Consider the following 15,921-nt stretch of genomic DNA (forward strand, 5'->3'; position numbering starts at 1 on the left):
TTCAAGACTCAAGACTCAGGTAATTCTAAGAAAAGGTGCTAGGTGCTTACTTGGGGTATGACCACAACAGAGATTAGAAAGTAGGCAATAGAGGGAAAAAAAAAAAAAGTGAGTTAAGGATAACAGCAGTGGGCAGGTTCATTAACTGAAGCCCAATTCCAAACATTGGCATATCCACTGAAAAAATGCAGGAGCTTGATGCTATGTGTATGGTAGCTGGCTTTGTTGCCTATATTGAGACCATCTTGGCAGGCCTCTTCCATGTGCAGTTAAATCCCTCTGTCTAGGGCTAGAAGATGCCAAAATAGAGTTTTTACACAACATTATAAATTTAAGTATATGGTAAGCTGGCTACTTCCATTTTTCCCTACTCATTCTTTAAGAACCTTCTGTTTTTACATATATTGCTCCTTTAAATTCCAATCTACATATTAAGGATTTTTCAAGTTTTAAAATGAAAATCTTAAGACTTAAAAGCATCTTCAAGTTTTTTAAGATCTAGGTGTTACTATAGCCCCTTACCTTAAAGGAAAAAAAAAATCACAATCAACCATACTTTTAAAGAAAAACTTATCAGCTTATAATTTACCTGACTGCATTGTTGGGAGAGTGTCTGACCAAGGCAGTTCTTACAGCAGGATAAAACCTCTTTTCAGCTTTTAAAATCAAAGGGCAATTCAGTCTGTGTTCTGCGTGCTGAACAGGAAGGTGACTGTAGCTTGTTTTCTATATATTTCCACAGCTGCCTGATTCTTTGTTCACAGTTGAATCAAGACTGCATTCCCTTGAAAAACAAAGTGTAACAGGCCTCAGCAGGAAACTGCATGCTCAAAGATTTGGATAGTTTGGGTGTCTATGTATTCAATTACTCCTCTGGCTGAGTCAGCTGAGCTACAGGATTTCACTGTCTCATTAAGCTTTCGCTGGCTGATGAACCAAAATTCTCTGGTGAGGGGGAAGGCGCTGGGAAGGGTGTCCCAGCGGCACCCAGGACACCCAAGGACACCACGCGTGACCCCGTGCGGGCAGCCACGGCTCGGGCCTCGGGCACCGTGGGGCGCCCACGGGGACGGCCGGGCAGCTACGCTCGAGAGCAGCGACCCGCTCTGCCGGCTGGCGCGCACCGAGCTCCGCCGAGCCGCTGGCCGGCTTCGTAGGGCCCGGCGGAGGAAAGGCAGCGGGCCCCGCCGCGTTGCTGGCACGGGGGATCTGCATTGCAAGCCCAGCGGCCCGCGGGAGAGGCCGGGAGGGACGAGCGGCCCCGCTCCTCCCAGGCCCGTGCCCGGCGGCGAAGCCCGAGGCCCCGCACCCGCTGCCGCCATCGAGAGCTCTGCGCTGCACAGCCCGCGCCTCGCCCGGGCCGGCCCCGCCCACTCATCGCTCGGCGCTCGCTCCACCGGACTGCGCCGCTCCTGCGGGACGCGCCGCGGCGGCACCGCCCCGACCGCGCAACGCGCCTGCGCGCGCCGCGCCGGAGCCTCCTGCGCCTGCGCTGTGTGGAGCCGCCGCCCGGAGCCGCCCCTTGCCGCGGCCCGTCCCGCTCCCGCCGCCGCCGCCGTCCAGGCCGGTCTCTTCCTGCTCTGCAGCCGAGGCGCGGCGAGGGCCGCTGCTCGGTTCGGCCCGGCCGTGTGGGAACGCGGCGGGGCGGGGCGGGCATGCCGGGCTGCCGCCGCGTGCTGGTACAGCCGCAGGCCGCGGGCGAGCTGCCGTGCCGCCAGGGGCCCCGGCGGTGATGGCGTCCGGCTGCGCGCCGCCCTTCGGCGACGCGGCGGAGGTGCGAGAGGGCTTCCTGTGCCCGCTGTGCCTGCAGGACCTGCAGTCGCTGCGCCAGCTGCAGGCGCACTACGAGGAGGAGCACTCCGGCGACGAGCGCGACGTGCGCGCGCCGCTCCGCAGTAAGGGCCCGCGCGGGGCTCCGCGCCGGACACGCGCCGCGCGGCGGGGCTGGCACCGGCCCGCCCAGGGGAGCGGCCCCCGCGCCGCCCTGGCCGGCCCCTCGCTGCGCCGTGCGGAGAGCGGCACTTGGAAGGCCTGGCCGTGCCTGGCTGTGTACCCTGCCCTGCCTTTGTTCTGGTTTTCTTCTTTTTTGCCTTTATTTCTTCTCTCTGGATTTGATTTTGTTTGTTTGTTACTCTGAGCGCTCTCAGATTTATACTGTACAACGCACACAGTTCCTAGGTTTAGTGAAGAACCTGCAGAACGTGGGTAACCTGGTACTTGCCAGGTGCTGGGTCATGAATCGCCTGTTTTTTGACAGCAAGGCGAAGTGTAAAGCTAAGGAAGGTCTGTGCTGGGCAAAGGTGGAGGGGGCCTGAGCAGAGGCGCTGCCCGAGGGGGCAGTGGTGCTGAAAGTGCCCCAGAGTTGGCCTTCACTGGCGTTCACAAAGTCCCTGAGGAGTCTTTGCAAGTAAAATGTTTCTTCCCTGTTTTTTCCATATCTACGCTGTGTCATTTCATGTGGAGAGAAGTAATGTGCAGAGAAGGGGGTAGTTTTCTGTGCTCCTTGCAAAAAATCTTTCCACGTTTATTTTATAACGAAGAGTGCTCACACAGCTTTGAATTTTTATTCCCCCAACCCTCTGAGAGCCTGCTGGTCAGTGCTTCAAAACTCTCTCTCTTAAGTGAAGCTCCTGTTTTTGAAAATCTCTCTCAAGAGTAGCACAACTTAGTTGCCTTCCGTGGGTCTGGCTGCCTCTTGGCTCCTAGCCCTGCGCCCTCGTGGGCAGCCGGGGCAGGGGGGGCTGTGCTGTCTCCGCAGGGCACTGCGCTCTCCTGGCTCAGTCACGGCTGCCTCAGAGGAGCCTTTCAGACGGAGCAGTGTGGTTTTCAGTGCACTAAGAGGAAAGAAAACTTAGGCTTGGTAATATTTCTCAAATACTTGCTTTTATTTATCATGGAACACCTCCATTTTGATTTTTGTTCTCTGTGGTGTTCTTTTAAAGTAGCAAACTGTGCCTTCTAGGGCTGGCTTTCCTATGTTTGTTGTTTTTATTTGCTTACTTGCTGTCCTAGTTACTCATTCAAGCTCTATTCAGTAAAGTTTCTCCTAGACAGAAGTCATCTAAATTATTTTTTTCTTAAACAAGGGACTGGTGTCCAAGAAGTATACCACGAGTACTTATGTGATTTTTGTGAAGAATTCAGAGTATCCTGTTTATGGGGCTGTAGGTGATTTCTAGTCATTTCTAGTACTTTGAGGGAGTCATACTGAGTTATTTGTGTTTAGTTTTTGTTGTGAAAGGCGTTACAAAAATCCGCTTGAAAACCTTTTGTGCCCGGGGCAAAGCAGGGGGTAGCCCAAATTATTTTTTTTGCACATCTCAGTTTCAAAGTCCTTGGTGCAGATATATTTAGTGCAGATGTACTTCTGTGTATATTGTGTAACCACCTAAGAAACTGCATTTGCGTTCAGCTGGCATTTCCCAGGTTGGCTTGGAGAGATGGGAGGAGAAATGCTGCTTCTGAGGTGACGTTATACTGCTAACAAAGTCCTGGTCAGCTTCGTAGCTGCAGCTTTGTTGAGAAAGTGTGTTTTATTTCAGTGATGTCATGTTAGGAAGCATCATTTCAACAGCTGAATGACTCCAGTTAGTAAGTGGGATGCCTGCATGAGAGCATCCTGCTGGTATAGCTTAGTGGCTAAAACCTGGAACAGGCTGCAGTGTTGTTGAGGTGGAAATTCTACTGTTTTGGGTGCTAAATAAGAAAATGAGAAATCTGAAGGGACTTACCAACTCATGGTTTGCAGCACCTTGTCAGAAACTTTGACATGTAAAATACTTAATTCTAGGAGATATTGAATGTCTTTTACAAGGAAATTAGAACCCTCAACTTCTGCTAGATCTCAAGAGGAAGTTAGCTGCAAGGGGGGTAAAAGCTCTAAAGCTTCAAGTTCCCCATCTTTCTGTCACAGTAGGTTGTCCTCTCATGGCCATTCACGTGAGATGATGGAATGGGCTGCTTTAGTACTTGGGGAAAATACAAGCACACTGAAATTCTTACTATGCAGTTTGTGCAAAAGTAGAAAAAAGTGCTAAGCATCCTTGAATCCTTAGAAAATCATTAGGAATGAAAAGCTGTTATCTGTACACTGTTCCAACATGTTATGGATTCTGTCCCACAAGTTAACGCAGCTTTAGTCAACAGTTTACTGTTTCACAGTAAAATTCTGAACAGTGTGCCAAAATCAAAGTTTTGTTATGAAGAAGTTAACACTTCTTTACAACAGGCAAAAATCAGAATTTCTGAACTATGTTCTGGTTCTAAATAGACTAAGTTGTATTTGTGTAAAATTGAAAATGTTAGTAGTAAACTTGTCATCAAGGAAAATGATCAGAATATTCTATACTGGCTTCAAATGACATATATTCAGTGACTAACTGCCTAGCCTAGTGCCTGATATGTGGTTCTCCCTTTTCCAGATCTAGTCCAGAAGGCCAAAAGAGCAAAGAAGAAATTCCTAAAACGCGAAGATGGTCGAACAGATTCTGGGTCTCAGGAACGATACGAGTCATTTAGTTATGGTGGAGTAGATCCATACATGTGGGAGCCCCAAGAACTAGGTAAGAGAACTAGGCTGTGGTGTGCAGTGTGGATAACTTTTTCAGCCTTAGTTAGGGAAATGCTACAGTTTTGCTGAAGCTGCATGGAGGTGTCTGTTGCATCAGATGCCACAACATGGGTTGATGGTTTGCATATCATTTCTTGCACCCTGCCTATGTTACATAGGGTGATTGAGAAACTGCTGACAGTGTAAAAAATCATAAACCTTCACCAGGATCCCAACTGACACTTGCAATAGTGTGTGATACCTTTGTGCCTGAGCTGTTGAGACCTGTTGGATACATGTGTTGTATCCAACACATGTGTAGCTTTGTTGAAATGTTCTGCAACCATCATTTTGTTTTTTGCGAAACAGATAAATCACTAATCAGTAGTTATAGCTGTGTAAAATCTCTGTCTTTTAGGCTAAAGTCGGTATTAGTTTATGTGCCTGTCAAAAAGCTTGTCCTTTCATTTGAACCTTTTATTTTTTTTTTCTTGGATTTGAAGTGTATATAGGCTCTCATTAGAAAGAGGTGGTCTTTAATTAAAAGGACAAAAAGGCAGCAAAAAAAAATCCGCTCTGGATACAGATCTAAACTTTGTGGATGTACAAGAATATGGTGACTGAGCCTGTACTTACAAATTCTGCTACCAGAAATTACATTTCACTGTTACAGAGCAGTTATTTGCACAGAAAGAAGGGGAGGCAGTACTGTTACCGGTGAGTTTTGGGAATGTTTTGTGTTGTTGACAGTCAGGGACTTAGTCCTGTGCCAGAGTTTCAGTTCTGTAGCTGGTTGTACATTTGCCTTTGACTATTTCAGCAGCAATCATAAGTATAAGTATTAGTTATATATAAATATGTAGCTATATAAATATTAATGTTATTAAATATTATGTATTTTAATATATTTATATAGATATTTAATATAAATATTGAAGAGTAAAGTTAGGCTATGGATGAGCAGAAGGCTTCTAAACCTTAGAGAAGGGATTTTTTTTTTTCCTGATAGAAGTGGGGAAGGTGAACCTCACTGATTTTTAGGATGAGATTTGGTGTGTTTGTGAAAGGGACCTTGCGATGGGTTCAGTAGCAGAGTGAATCTGGAGGGCCTTTCCATTCCAGTGAATTTGACCTTGGAGGTTTTTTGTGCATTTCATTAGAATGAGGAAGTGCAATCATCCTATATTCTTATAAACAGTTATTGTCAAGCAACAACATCTTGTTTTCTGTTCTGTCAAATTACAGAGGAAAAAATATTTTTGTATTTTTGCAGCTTTGCTTTTTAATAACTGGCTTATGTTGTTGCTTTACCTCAGCAATGTTAGTTTTGAATCCTCTGTTGATCTTTTGTGTGCTCAGTTATCAGATTTACATAAATCTGAACCATTAGCTAGGATTTGATTCAGACCCCTAAAGGTGGAAGGATGATGAGAAATCTGAAAGAAAAAATGCTATCTTAGAGTTCTTAAATATTAATTGGATCTACTTTCTCCCTTTGTTCCAGTTATGGTCAAGAAACCATTTGGTGTTAGTCTTGAAAATATTTCTATTTGATAGCAGTTTGCCAACTAAAGCATGACGAGGGAAATTTCTTTGTGGCAGTCTTCTCTTTAACATAGTGCTTGTTATGTTCTGTAATAGAAATAAAACTGTTTATTTTTAGCTCAGAGATAATGCTTTAATCTGCCTGTTGTGTTTAGAGAAGCACCGTAAAAATATAGGTTTTTAAAATTCCATCTGGACATGAAAAATAAACAGTGAACAGAAATGAAAGCTGTCTTTCAGGCACCTTTTACTTCATAAATGCAGATACAGAACACCTGGATGAGTCTGAAAACTTTGTGTGACTCTCTCCCCATCTGCCTCCCTGTGCAGGTGCTACGAGAAGCCATCTTTCTGATTTCAAGAAGCACAGAGCAGCGAGGATTGATCACTATGTAGTTGAAGTCAATAAGTTAATAATCAGGTTAGAAAAGGTAAAGTTGCTGCTTCTTGACATGCCAGCCTTCTGAATGTTTCCTAAGTATAAAATCATCTTTTTCTATAAGGAATATCCATTTATCTAGTTATGCACTTTATAAAGGAGAGTAATCTATTACTGTTTTTTTCATACTTTTTTTTCTCCTGTGTGCACTGTGCTTTTTCTACTCTGTGCCAGAGATATGATTTCTGTTTCTTAGCTTTTTCTTCTTTTGAAGGTGAAGATGTTATTACCGTGTGCTGCAAGTACCATCTGTCATCCATATATTTTTTTTCCCTATGTTTTACTTTTAAGTTTCTCTGTAATGTTTTCCTTACAATTCTTCCAGCTTCTTATTCTTTCTTATCTAGCTGTTACATCTGTTTTACTTGGATTTTTTTTTTGGCTCAGATACAGTAATGATGGGTGCTTTAAGAATTTTGTCCAAAATGCTCTGATTTGTACAGGTTTGGCAATTGTTTACTGCTACTTATGTGAATACTACTTTAGAATTAAATAAAAAAGGTACTCTTGTAAAATAGATTATTTTTACTGTACTTGAGGGCATTATCAAGATCGAGAGTTCTAGCTTTAAAAAAAGTTTTCTCCCCCAATAGTACAATTTCTTTGAATGTGTGTTATTTATCTTCTTTTAGCTTACATCTTTTGACAGAGCAAACACAGAGTCAGCTAAAATAAGAGGTAAGAGTGAGCTTACCTCAAGCTCTTTTGCCAGCTGAGGAATGCATTTGATGAATATCTCATGCTCTGTGTATTCCCTTTCTCTGCCTGATTCTAGCTATAGAAAAGTCTGTTGTGCCTTGGGTCAGTGACCAGGACGTTCCATTCTGCCCAGACTGTGGCAATAAGTTCAGTATTCGAAACAGACGCCACCACTGCCGCCTTTGTGGCTCTATTATGTGCAAGAAATGCATGGAACTGGTCAGTCTTCCTTTGGCAAGTAAGTACAGTGGCTGGTGGCAATTCCTACTTTAATTGTCCCACCTGGAATGCTAACTGTATCCTGGCTTTTTTTGGCACTAGAATCAAGTTGATGAAAATATTTGGCTTGTGTGGGAAAACTCCTTAATGGTTTGTTTAATTCCGTGCAGACGCTTGTCTACACAGCAGACATTGCTAACATTAAGAGGAATAATTTCTCCATTCTTTGTTCTTTTTTCAGATTTTTAGAAACGTAAAATAGCACAGAAAGTGTCACTAGAAGTAGTAGTATTCCTAAATATGCCAAAATTAACCTTTGTAGACTTATTCTATTAATTACCATAACTGTGAAGGAGTTATCTTTTGGAATCATAACTGTCAAGATTCTTTACATCTAAGGTGGTTGTGGGTATTTTCCATTTTTTTCATGGTTGTTCAAATACTGACATTAAGGAAATTAAGCCATGAACCTGTAAGAAGCCCTACCAACTTTAATTGCCTCCTCTAATGCATTGACAAGGAGGCTGTGGAAATAAATGCCATTAATTGGGTTCTTTGGAGAGGTGAAGTGTAAAACATGGAAAGTATCACTGTAGCTCTTTTTCCATTCCTTATTCTATAGCCATGTAGGTGCTAACATGAGAGTGCTTCTGTGTGTTAGCAGAGTCAGAGGTTCCCATCAGTCTGCTCTGCAGCGTCTTTTGGTTTGGAGCAAGATTTACAGTACAGTAAAGATGCACGCTCTGACTTGTAGTTTCAGTTGTCTCAGATTCTCTGCATTTTTTTCAGTAGTCACTGTAAAATTACCTATATGTGACTTTCAGATAAACTCACCAGTGCCAGCAGAGAGGCCTTGGGTTCTCGTACTAGCCCAAACTCCTCACCTAATAGTGTCCATGGCTCCCGCCGTGGCAGCATTAGCAGCATAAGCAGTGTGAGCTCAGTTCTGGATGAGAAAGATGATGACAGGATCCGTTGTTGTCAGCACTGCAAAGACACTCTGCTGAAAAGAGAAGAACAGATTGATGAGAAAGAACATACTCCAGAGATTGTGAAACTCTATGAGGTAAAGCAAGCTCCTTGCTGTATTTTTTTTTTCTCCATAGTCAACACAGCTCTCACTACTTGACTTCTGGCTTGCTCTCTCATATCCAGCATCTGAATGTATAGTTCATTTATTATTCCATTGCATGAGAGTGGTGTCTATTGGGTGTTTGTGCCATCCAGTCAAGATATATATGAAATGATGGAGCCAGTTGCCTCATAGAATGTATATCCTTTAGTAACTTAAATCCTCATTTTTATGAACTCTCTCCATTTTCAAGAGTGTTGAATTCTTTGTGTTCAAATATACTTTGAAAACACTTCATAACTCTTAATGATAGTTGTCAGATATCTTCAGCAGTCTGCAAAACACCTAGGTTAGTATCAATGGGAATACCTTTCGATTCTCTGAAATTAAGACTAGAAGTTGTCCAAGTCATCTGCTAAAACATTTTCTGAATTCAGTTCAGTGTGTCTGAGTACAGAGGCTCCTCCTCTGTTCCTCACTGTGCTGTCTCTGTTCTGAGCAAAACTGTGAGGGCCGTGTGATCTCAACTAGCAAGACAGCTCTCATTACCATTAACTTTGAATGCGCACAGGAAGAATATGAAAAGTTTATGACAATAGGTTCTTGCATTAGTGTTTTAATCCAAGTTCTTTTTTATCTTTTTTTTTTTATATATAACAAGAAACTCCGACTGTGCATGGAAAAGGTTGACCAGAAAGCACCTGGATACATAAGGATGGCAGAATCACTAAAGTAAGCCTCATTTGCTGATTGTGTTTATGAATATGATGCCCTTTCACCCCCTACAAGTGAGGAAGGGAGGGTGTAAGGAAGCAGTGTGAAAAAGTCGTAAGAACAACTGATAGTAGATTCTGTGTTCTTACCTGGCCAAATACCTGTCCAAAAACTAATAAATGGCATTGTTTATTAAAGTAAGTCTTAAAGTTTGCAAGAATCATCCTGGTGATGAATTATTAATCGATTATGCTGAAGTTTGGTACCCATTTTGGAGACCGGAATACAGTAGTGTTTTATTTTCACAAACATGTAACAAACATGGAGATAATCTATAAAGGTGATGCTCTAAATTTCTAGAGTGGGAGAAATGTGAGAGTCTTAGCAGTTGTTAAATACGGCCTCTGATTTAAGTGTGGTCAGAATGTCACATTATAGATCTGCACATTATTAGCAAATAATTAGCATAGGTGTTATAATTATCTGCTAAGAGACTTACCCTATTGATTAAAAGCAAAATAAGCCTGCTACATGTCACTAATATTAAAGATGTGACTAACTGTACAAAAGTAATGAAGGTTAGAAAGAAATGTAGCACATTTCTTGGCTTTGTAAAAAAAAAAAAAAAAAAAAAAAAAGATAATAATCAGCATTTGTGATGTTGCTAAAATAGGCAGCTTTTGAGGAGTTTCTGAAGACAAAGTGCTGTAGAGCAAATAGATTTGAGGAAACTCTTCCAAAGAAGAGAGTGACAAATATCCTTTTTGTTCTGCATTTTTGATATTTAATATGTGTTTGCAAAAATGATTTCCAGCTTCAGGACGCAAGCAGTGTACGTAAGTCAATGAATTGTGTATGCAGTTATTGGTCAGATTGTCCCTCCTCTCCAACATACTATGTCTGATCACCTCATGAAGGCTGCTTGAATATGCTCTTGAAAGGATTGTAAAAGCAATTACATTTTGCATTTCTATACAGTCTTTCAAAAATTGGGAGTTTTCTTACATGTTTTCCCTGCATCACACGTTGAAAATTGAAAAAGCCAGAGAAATTAATTTACTAGATTTACTGTGTAGCTGTATTTTATTTTATAGAGGCATGTGCTGAATATAAGATCTGGTCACTGATGGCTAGGCAGACCCATTATGGATCTTAGTTTTGCTGATGAAGAAATAAATAGCAACACACTATCCTTGGTGTGATACTTTGTTCGTTCTTATATGTGTGATAATTTTGGTTAAACTGTAGTTTAGTAGCACTTGAAATGCCTATTGGACACTTTTCAAAGTAATCCGGAATTATTAATAGTAGAATCTCATAAAGAGAACTTTTTGGTTTTGTTTTAACCACCTCACAGTGGGATGCTACTATCCTACTTTGCCATGGCATCTTTGCCAAAAATAAGTATGATGTTACAATTCTCGGTGTGTTATCACAAGAGCCTTTTGGAAACAGCTGTAGCAGATCTTGCTGCTGTGTAGCTGGATGGTGTGGCTGCCGCGTCGTGCAGCACGAACAGACCGCCTGGCTTCCTCATCCGTGCTCACGGGAGGCCGCCTCTCCCTGGCAGCTCTCACACCTGGCTGCCCTGCGCTCCCATGACAGGCTTTGTGCGTCATTGCGAGCGGTGCTGCTGCTAACTAACTGGGGTAACAAATTCCTCTAGCTAAATCTGCAAGATGATGTCAGGTTATACTGCTGTCTTGCAGAGGGGGGAACTGTGCGCATTGGTCTTGGATGTCACAAAATGAACTATAATAAATCTATGCTGTTTTTTCAGATCTGATGATTACGTAATTGTTATGCTGTAGTTCATATTGACAAAAACTTTTTTTTTGTTAAGCACCATTCCCAAAAGGAAGAAATAAATTTAGAATGTGAAAAACCTGCTAAGCTGTGGTTACTCTTTCAGGAAAGCTAGTACAACTAGCTTTAATACCTGTAGCAAAATAAGTACAAACGTCCTGGATGATGAAAGTGCATATTGGGCAAAAGAAGCATCTTATTAGTGAAAATTAAGATTTCTGACTAGTATTCAGCCTCATAAATCCTGAGATCTTATGGGTAGAGATGTAAAGTTTGAGAGCGTGATCATCATTTCATATGTAATTTTTGTATAAAAAGGAGTTTTATAAAAACCTTTTTTATAAGAAATTTTATAAAAGGAGGGGGACAACTAAAAACTGATCGAGTCTTCCTTAGTAAATCCTAATTTATTATCACTAAATGAGATTCCTAGGAACTAGGTATTATGTTGCCATGTGGATTTGTAGGCTTTTGTTTTCTGAGAACAAAGAAGTAGCAGTAGCTACTTCACTATATAATGATATAGTTAGTTACTTAAATTTTTCTTCTCATTTGCCCTATGTGGAGAGGGGGAAAAATAATAAAAAGTCCAAACACACAAAATGGATGCAATTGTAAAGTTGTGCTTATTTTAGGTTAATGACCAGGTGGGATTCCTGTATTGAAATACATTTTTTCTATAACTGTTAATAATGAAACCATAAAATCATACCATCTGTTATGAAATGGTCATGTTCACAAGTCGATAATTGTTTTCCACTTCTATTGGAAAGTTGTTGTTTTTTTGTTTTTGTTTTTGTTTTTTTTCAAAAAAAAAACCCCACAATAGGCTTGGAAAAAAATCATTATAAAGAGTTAGCCACATTTATATTTGTGGTATTGTGGTAATCTTGGGATAAATTTTAATGTGGTATGTGTTGTTAGTTGGATGCATGACATAATAAAGTTGTGTTTATTTTTTAGTGCTGGAGAGATAACCTATAATCTTGAACATGCTAATGACTTGAGGGTGGAGATTCAAAAAATGTACGAGTTGATAGATGCTTTAAGGTAAAGGAAGATTTACTGCTCACTTTCTCACTGTTTGTCATGACAAAGCAAATTTGGAATTTTTCTTCATCAAAGCTTGTCTGTATCTCTTTCCCTTACAACTCTTCTGCAGTTTTTCTTATTCTCAGCTGTGGGGCTCCATGCTTGTGTAGCATCTGCCTATGTATTCATAGGAATAATGAACTTGTCTGCTCAATTGTAAAGAGAATTTTGAAAGGGATACTGTTCCTGTGTGCCATTGTTTTCTACTTTGTTTTCCAGCCTTAAAAATCATGCATTCCTTTGCACTGGAAATAAGTAAGCACAGAGGAAGCAAACATAGTTCTAAAAAACATTATCATTTCTAATGTTCAGAAGGATTTACCTCAAAGGACAACAGAAAATTTTCATATGAAGTCCTCTCTATTACTACTTGTCTTCCTTTCTGTTGAATTTTCCCCAGTGCTTGTTCTTGGAACTGATGAGCTTGTATCTGTGTCTTGATTCAGTAAGAAGATTTTGAGTCTCGGTTTGCACGAAGAGCTCCAACCTCATCCTAAAACACTGCAACTTCAAAGAATGATAAGATACTCCGCAACACTTTTTGTTCAGGTAAGTGGAGTATATGCTATGAGCTGAATGTGAATTTTATGTCATATTCTCTTTGCTAGACATCTCCGTGGTTTGAAACTGTTGACAGAAGGTTTAGCTCTACGTGTTTTCTGCAAGTTCTCAAAGGACCTGAGGTAGCTTTAAGTGAGCTGGCTCAAATGGAGACAATGTAGTCTGACCGTTATCGAGTTTGGGGATGAAAAGGGAAGCATGCTTTGCATCTTGGCAAGACCTCTGCTGAGGTCTTAACCTAGGTAACAATATAATTATGGCAGTGAAGCTGTGCTCAGGTACAACTAAAAATTTGCAGCAGTGACTGAAGCTTTGTTTATTTGTGGTATTCTCTCAGTGGTATTTCTGTTCTTGAGTACTTGAAGATTGGCTGAATGCCTGCAAGCAACACTATAAATGCTTAACTTTTGCCAGGAAAAGCTCCTTGGTCTGATGTCCCTGCCAACCAAAGACCAGTATGAAGAGTTGAAGAAGAAAAGATTGCAAATGGTAAGAAAAGTTGAGATCTATTACACATTTTATTGGGACCTTTTGCAAAGATGTAGATGCACATATTACGTTAGTTTGTGGGTTTGAAGTTTGTGTTGTGGAACTCATTTCCATGAGCGTGGAGACTTTGTTAGGTCATAAAAGGACATATGTCTAGAATGAGGAGGCCTTTTTGGAGAGAAGGGTTTTTGGGTTTGTTTGTTTGTTTGTTTTATCTGAAGGATAGGGAGGGAGGATATCTGATATTTCAGTGAACCAACTTTATCTCAAGGCAGAAGCTGAGAATCCTGCTAAATTTTTGGTGCAGTTGCTTGAGGAAGAATGCATTTTTATTCTCTAAGACTTGGTGATATATTGTATTTCATAATCTAATCACATTAATGACCTTTAACATTGTGTGATGCTTCATTACAGAAGTAGCTCCTATGTTCAGATGTGAGCACTCTTGGCACAGTTACATTTTCTGCAAATTTTGCACAGCTGCCACTTTTGCTCTGTATGCAGTACCATCAATGCTTCTGCTCAGCCTGAACTTTGTATAGGCATGTGTGATGGGATTTTGGTAAGCGTCTTCACAGATGAACAGAAGCATCTAGGTAGAACTATGAAAATAGGCATTTTGCATAGTGTGATGCTCACTTCTCTTTGAGCATATTCGTGTTGTGAGGTCAGCTTTTTCACCTTGACCTGAAAATGTACTCCAGGGTACTTACCAGGCAGATGTATTCCTGAGATTAAGAGAATCACTTTAACTGAATTCCTTGCAAATAGCTGTTGTGCCTAGGTGTTTTTTTCTGAAGAGTGGGGAAAATGTAAATGCACAACATAACCCAAAATGCCGCTTGTCCCTTTCAGTGGGAGCTGGCAGTGTCTAAGGTAGATATCCTAACTTCTTGTAGCTATAGATATAAAAATGGAATTTTTCAAGCTTATGATTTTCTCTTAAATGTTGTGTCTTAGGTGGCTCTTGAAGCATACAGAAAACAAGAAGAAAAGCAGAAAGATTTGATCTCCAGGTCTGCAGCCACAGTTAATGGTGAGGCAACTCATCTGAAAAAAGGAACAGTAAGGAAATCCGAAGGCTGGTTACCCACATCCAGCATATCGAGAGAGAGCGAGAGAGCAGACCCGCTTCTTCAGCAGATTGACAATATCACATCTTTTATTAAGCAAGCAAAGGCAGCTAATCGGATAGATGAGGTCCGTATGTTGCAAGAGAACCTGAGACAACTTCAGGATGAGTATGATCAGCAGCAAACTCAGAAAGCTATTGAGCTTTCTAGAAAACAAGCGGAAGAGGAGGAGATGCAGAGGGAGGAACTTCAGGTGCTTTGTGAAAAAGAATGGGAAAGAGAACACCACAGAGTCATGTCTCAGCATACAAGGACACGCTCCTTAGACTTCAGAGAAGTCAGGCAGCATCAGCGTGAAGTTGAAAAAGAGGATCAGAACTTGATAGCACATGCCTTGGATTTAGATATTACTCAGATCAAAAGGAACCCAAATTTTAAAACTCTTGTTGTTGAACAGCTGCCAGCTGAAGAGCACTTGATTGTCCAGGTCAAACCCCAACATGTCCCGCCATGTGATAGAGACAAAGACCAGAATCAGACAGCATCTCTAAACCCCTTTGAAGATGATGCAAATACTCCTCAGTTGAAGGAAGAGCCTGATAACCTATTTGTCAAAGGTGCTTCTCAAGCAGCTTCTTTTTCTAACACGACTTTACAGAGTGACAAAAAGGAATATAACCCATTTGAAAATGAGGAGGAGGATGAACAGCCTGGTGGAGCAACCATCAGTACTTCAAATCCCTTTGAAGAGGTTGAAAATATATCTCAAAAGGCTCGGGACAATCGGAATTCTGGGAATCCCTTTGAAGAGGGATCCTCTACCAATCCCTTTGAGGTGGACGATGACAATGAGCTCTTAGGAGAGGAGGTTATTGAGGAAGAACTGCTTCTCCAACAGATAGATAATATTAAAGCTTATATATTTGATGCCAAACATAGTGGACGAATGGATGAGGTGGAGGTACTGACAGAGAACTTGAAGGAATTGAAGCGCACGTTAGCAAAGCAGAAGGAGAAATCAAACTGCTGAAGCAGCAACAGGGTCATGTAATGATTATTTGAAGTTCACTGTGTAAGTATGTCAAGGCAGAGCAAATAACTATAAAGAGGAATATAGGTTGTGAGAGGGAATTGTAATCTTGAGTTTTATGCACTTTCATTTAGACGTTTCCACTACTACTCGATCTTGGAGAATGAAAATTGAGGAATGCTGGCATGCTGCTGGTCTCGAACACTTTTAGTAATAAATTTTAAAGTGACTTGTTACAGCCTTTTTTAAGCTGACTGGTCTTATCATGTGCTTGTTTTTGTCAAAATGGTTAAGTGTTAATAGGGAATCAATTTGGAAATGGTTGCAGGTTGTCTTGTCACCCACCTCCTCCATTTCCTCCTTTCTGTTTTAGAGTTATTGTAGAGGTTGTAATATTGGCCTTTCAAAAGGAGCTTCAACTAATGGGAGACCAGAAGTTTTCTGAAGTTCCTGTGCCTCCCGTATCCTCCGGTAATGACAGCAGTGCAAGTGTTACAGGCTGACTTACTGCCGTAACGTTAAAAGGCTTGTGATTCTTGAGCTGCAGAACACATAAGCTGCAGATGAACTATGTGCAATACCAATACAGAAAAGGGACTTCATGGGGGGTTCTTTCAAGGGAAAGAACTTGCA

The 15,921-nt window shown here is 41.3% G+C and overlaps 1 protein-coding gene across 3 annotated transcripts; it reads left to right on the plus strand.

Moving 5' to 3' along the window:
- Positions 1-1,705: 1,705 nt before the first annotated feature.
- Positions 1,706-15,718, plus strand: RBSN (rabenosyn, RAB effector). 3 transcript variants are annotated; one of them, XM_088534656.1, is made up of 11 exons: positions 1,706-1,895; positions 4,422-4,562; positions 6,425-6,525; positions 7,166-7,211; positions 7,309-7,470; positions 8,276-8,517; positions 9,185-9,255; positions 12,007-12,093; positions 12,582-12,684; positions 13,111-13,185; positions 14,146-15,718. In XM_088534656.1, the coding sequence occupies exons 1-11, from the start codon at positions 1,733-1,735 to the stop codon at positions 15,286-15,288; spliced, it is 2,334 nt and encodes a 777-aa protein (XP_088390782.1). In that variant the 5' UTR covers positions 1,706-1,732; the 3' UTR covers positions 15,289-15,718. The 3 variants fall into 3 exon arrangements, with proteins under 3 accessions (XP_088390782.1, XP_088390784.1, XP_088390783.1); XM_088534658.1 differs by lacking the exon at positions 1,706-1,895 and adding an exon at positions 2,092-2,201; XM_088534657.1 differs by lacking the exon at positions 1,706-1,895 and adding an exon at positions 3,386-3,591.
- Positions 15,719-15,921: the final 203 nt, after the last annotated feature.

This window comes from Tinamus guttatus, unplaced genomic scaffold (genome assembly GCF_059628265.1).
Source record: "Tinamus guttatus ecotype Peru unplaced genomic scaffold, ASM5962826v1 Tinamus_guttatus_pri_ptg000580l, whole genome shotgun sequence".
In the NCBI taxonomy this organism is placed as follows: Eukaryota; Metazoa; Chordata; class Aves; order Tinamiformes; family Tinamidae; genus Tinamus; species Tinamus guttatus.

Coding starts and splice junctions, on each gene's coding strand:
- RBSN (XM_088534656.1), top strand. CDS start 1,733: ATGGCGTCCGGCTGCGCGCCGCCCTTCGGCGACGCGGCGGAGGTGCGA. Junction 1,896..4,421: donor CGTGCGCGCGCCGCTCCGCA/GTAAGGGCCCGC, acceptor TCCCTTTTCCAG/ATCTAGTCCAGAAGGCCAAA. Junction 12,094..12,581: donor GAGTTGATAGATGCTTTAAG/GTAAAGGAAGAT, acceptor GTCTTGATTCAG/TAAGAAGATTTTGAGTCTCG.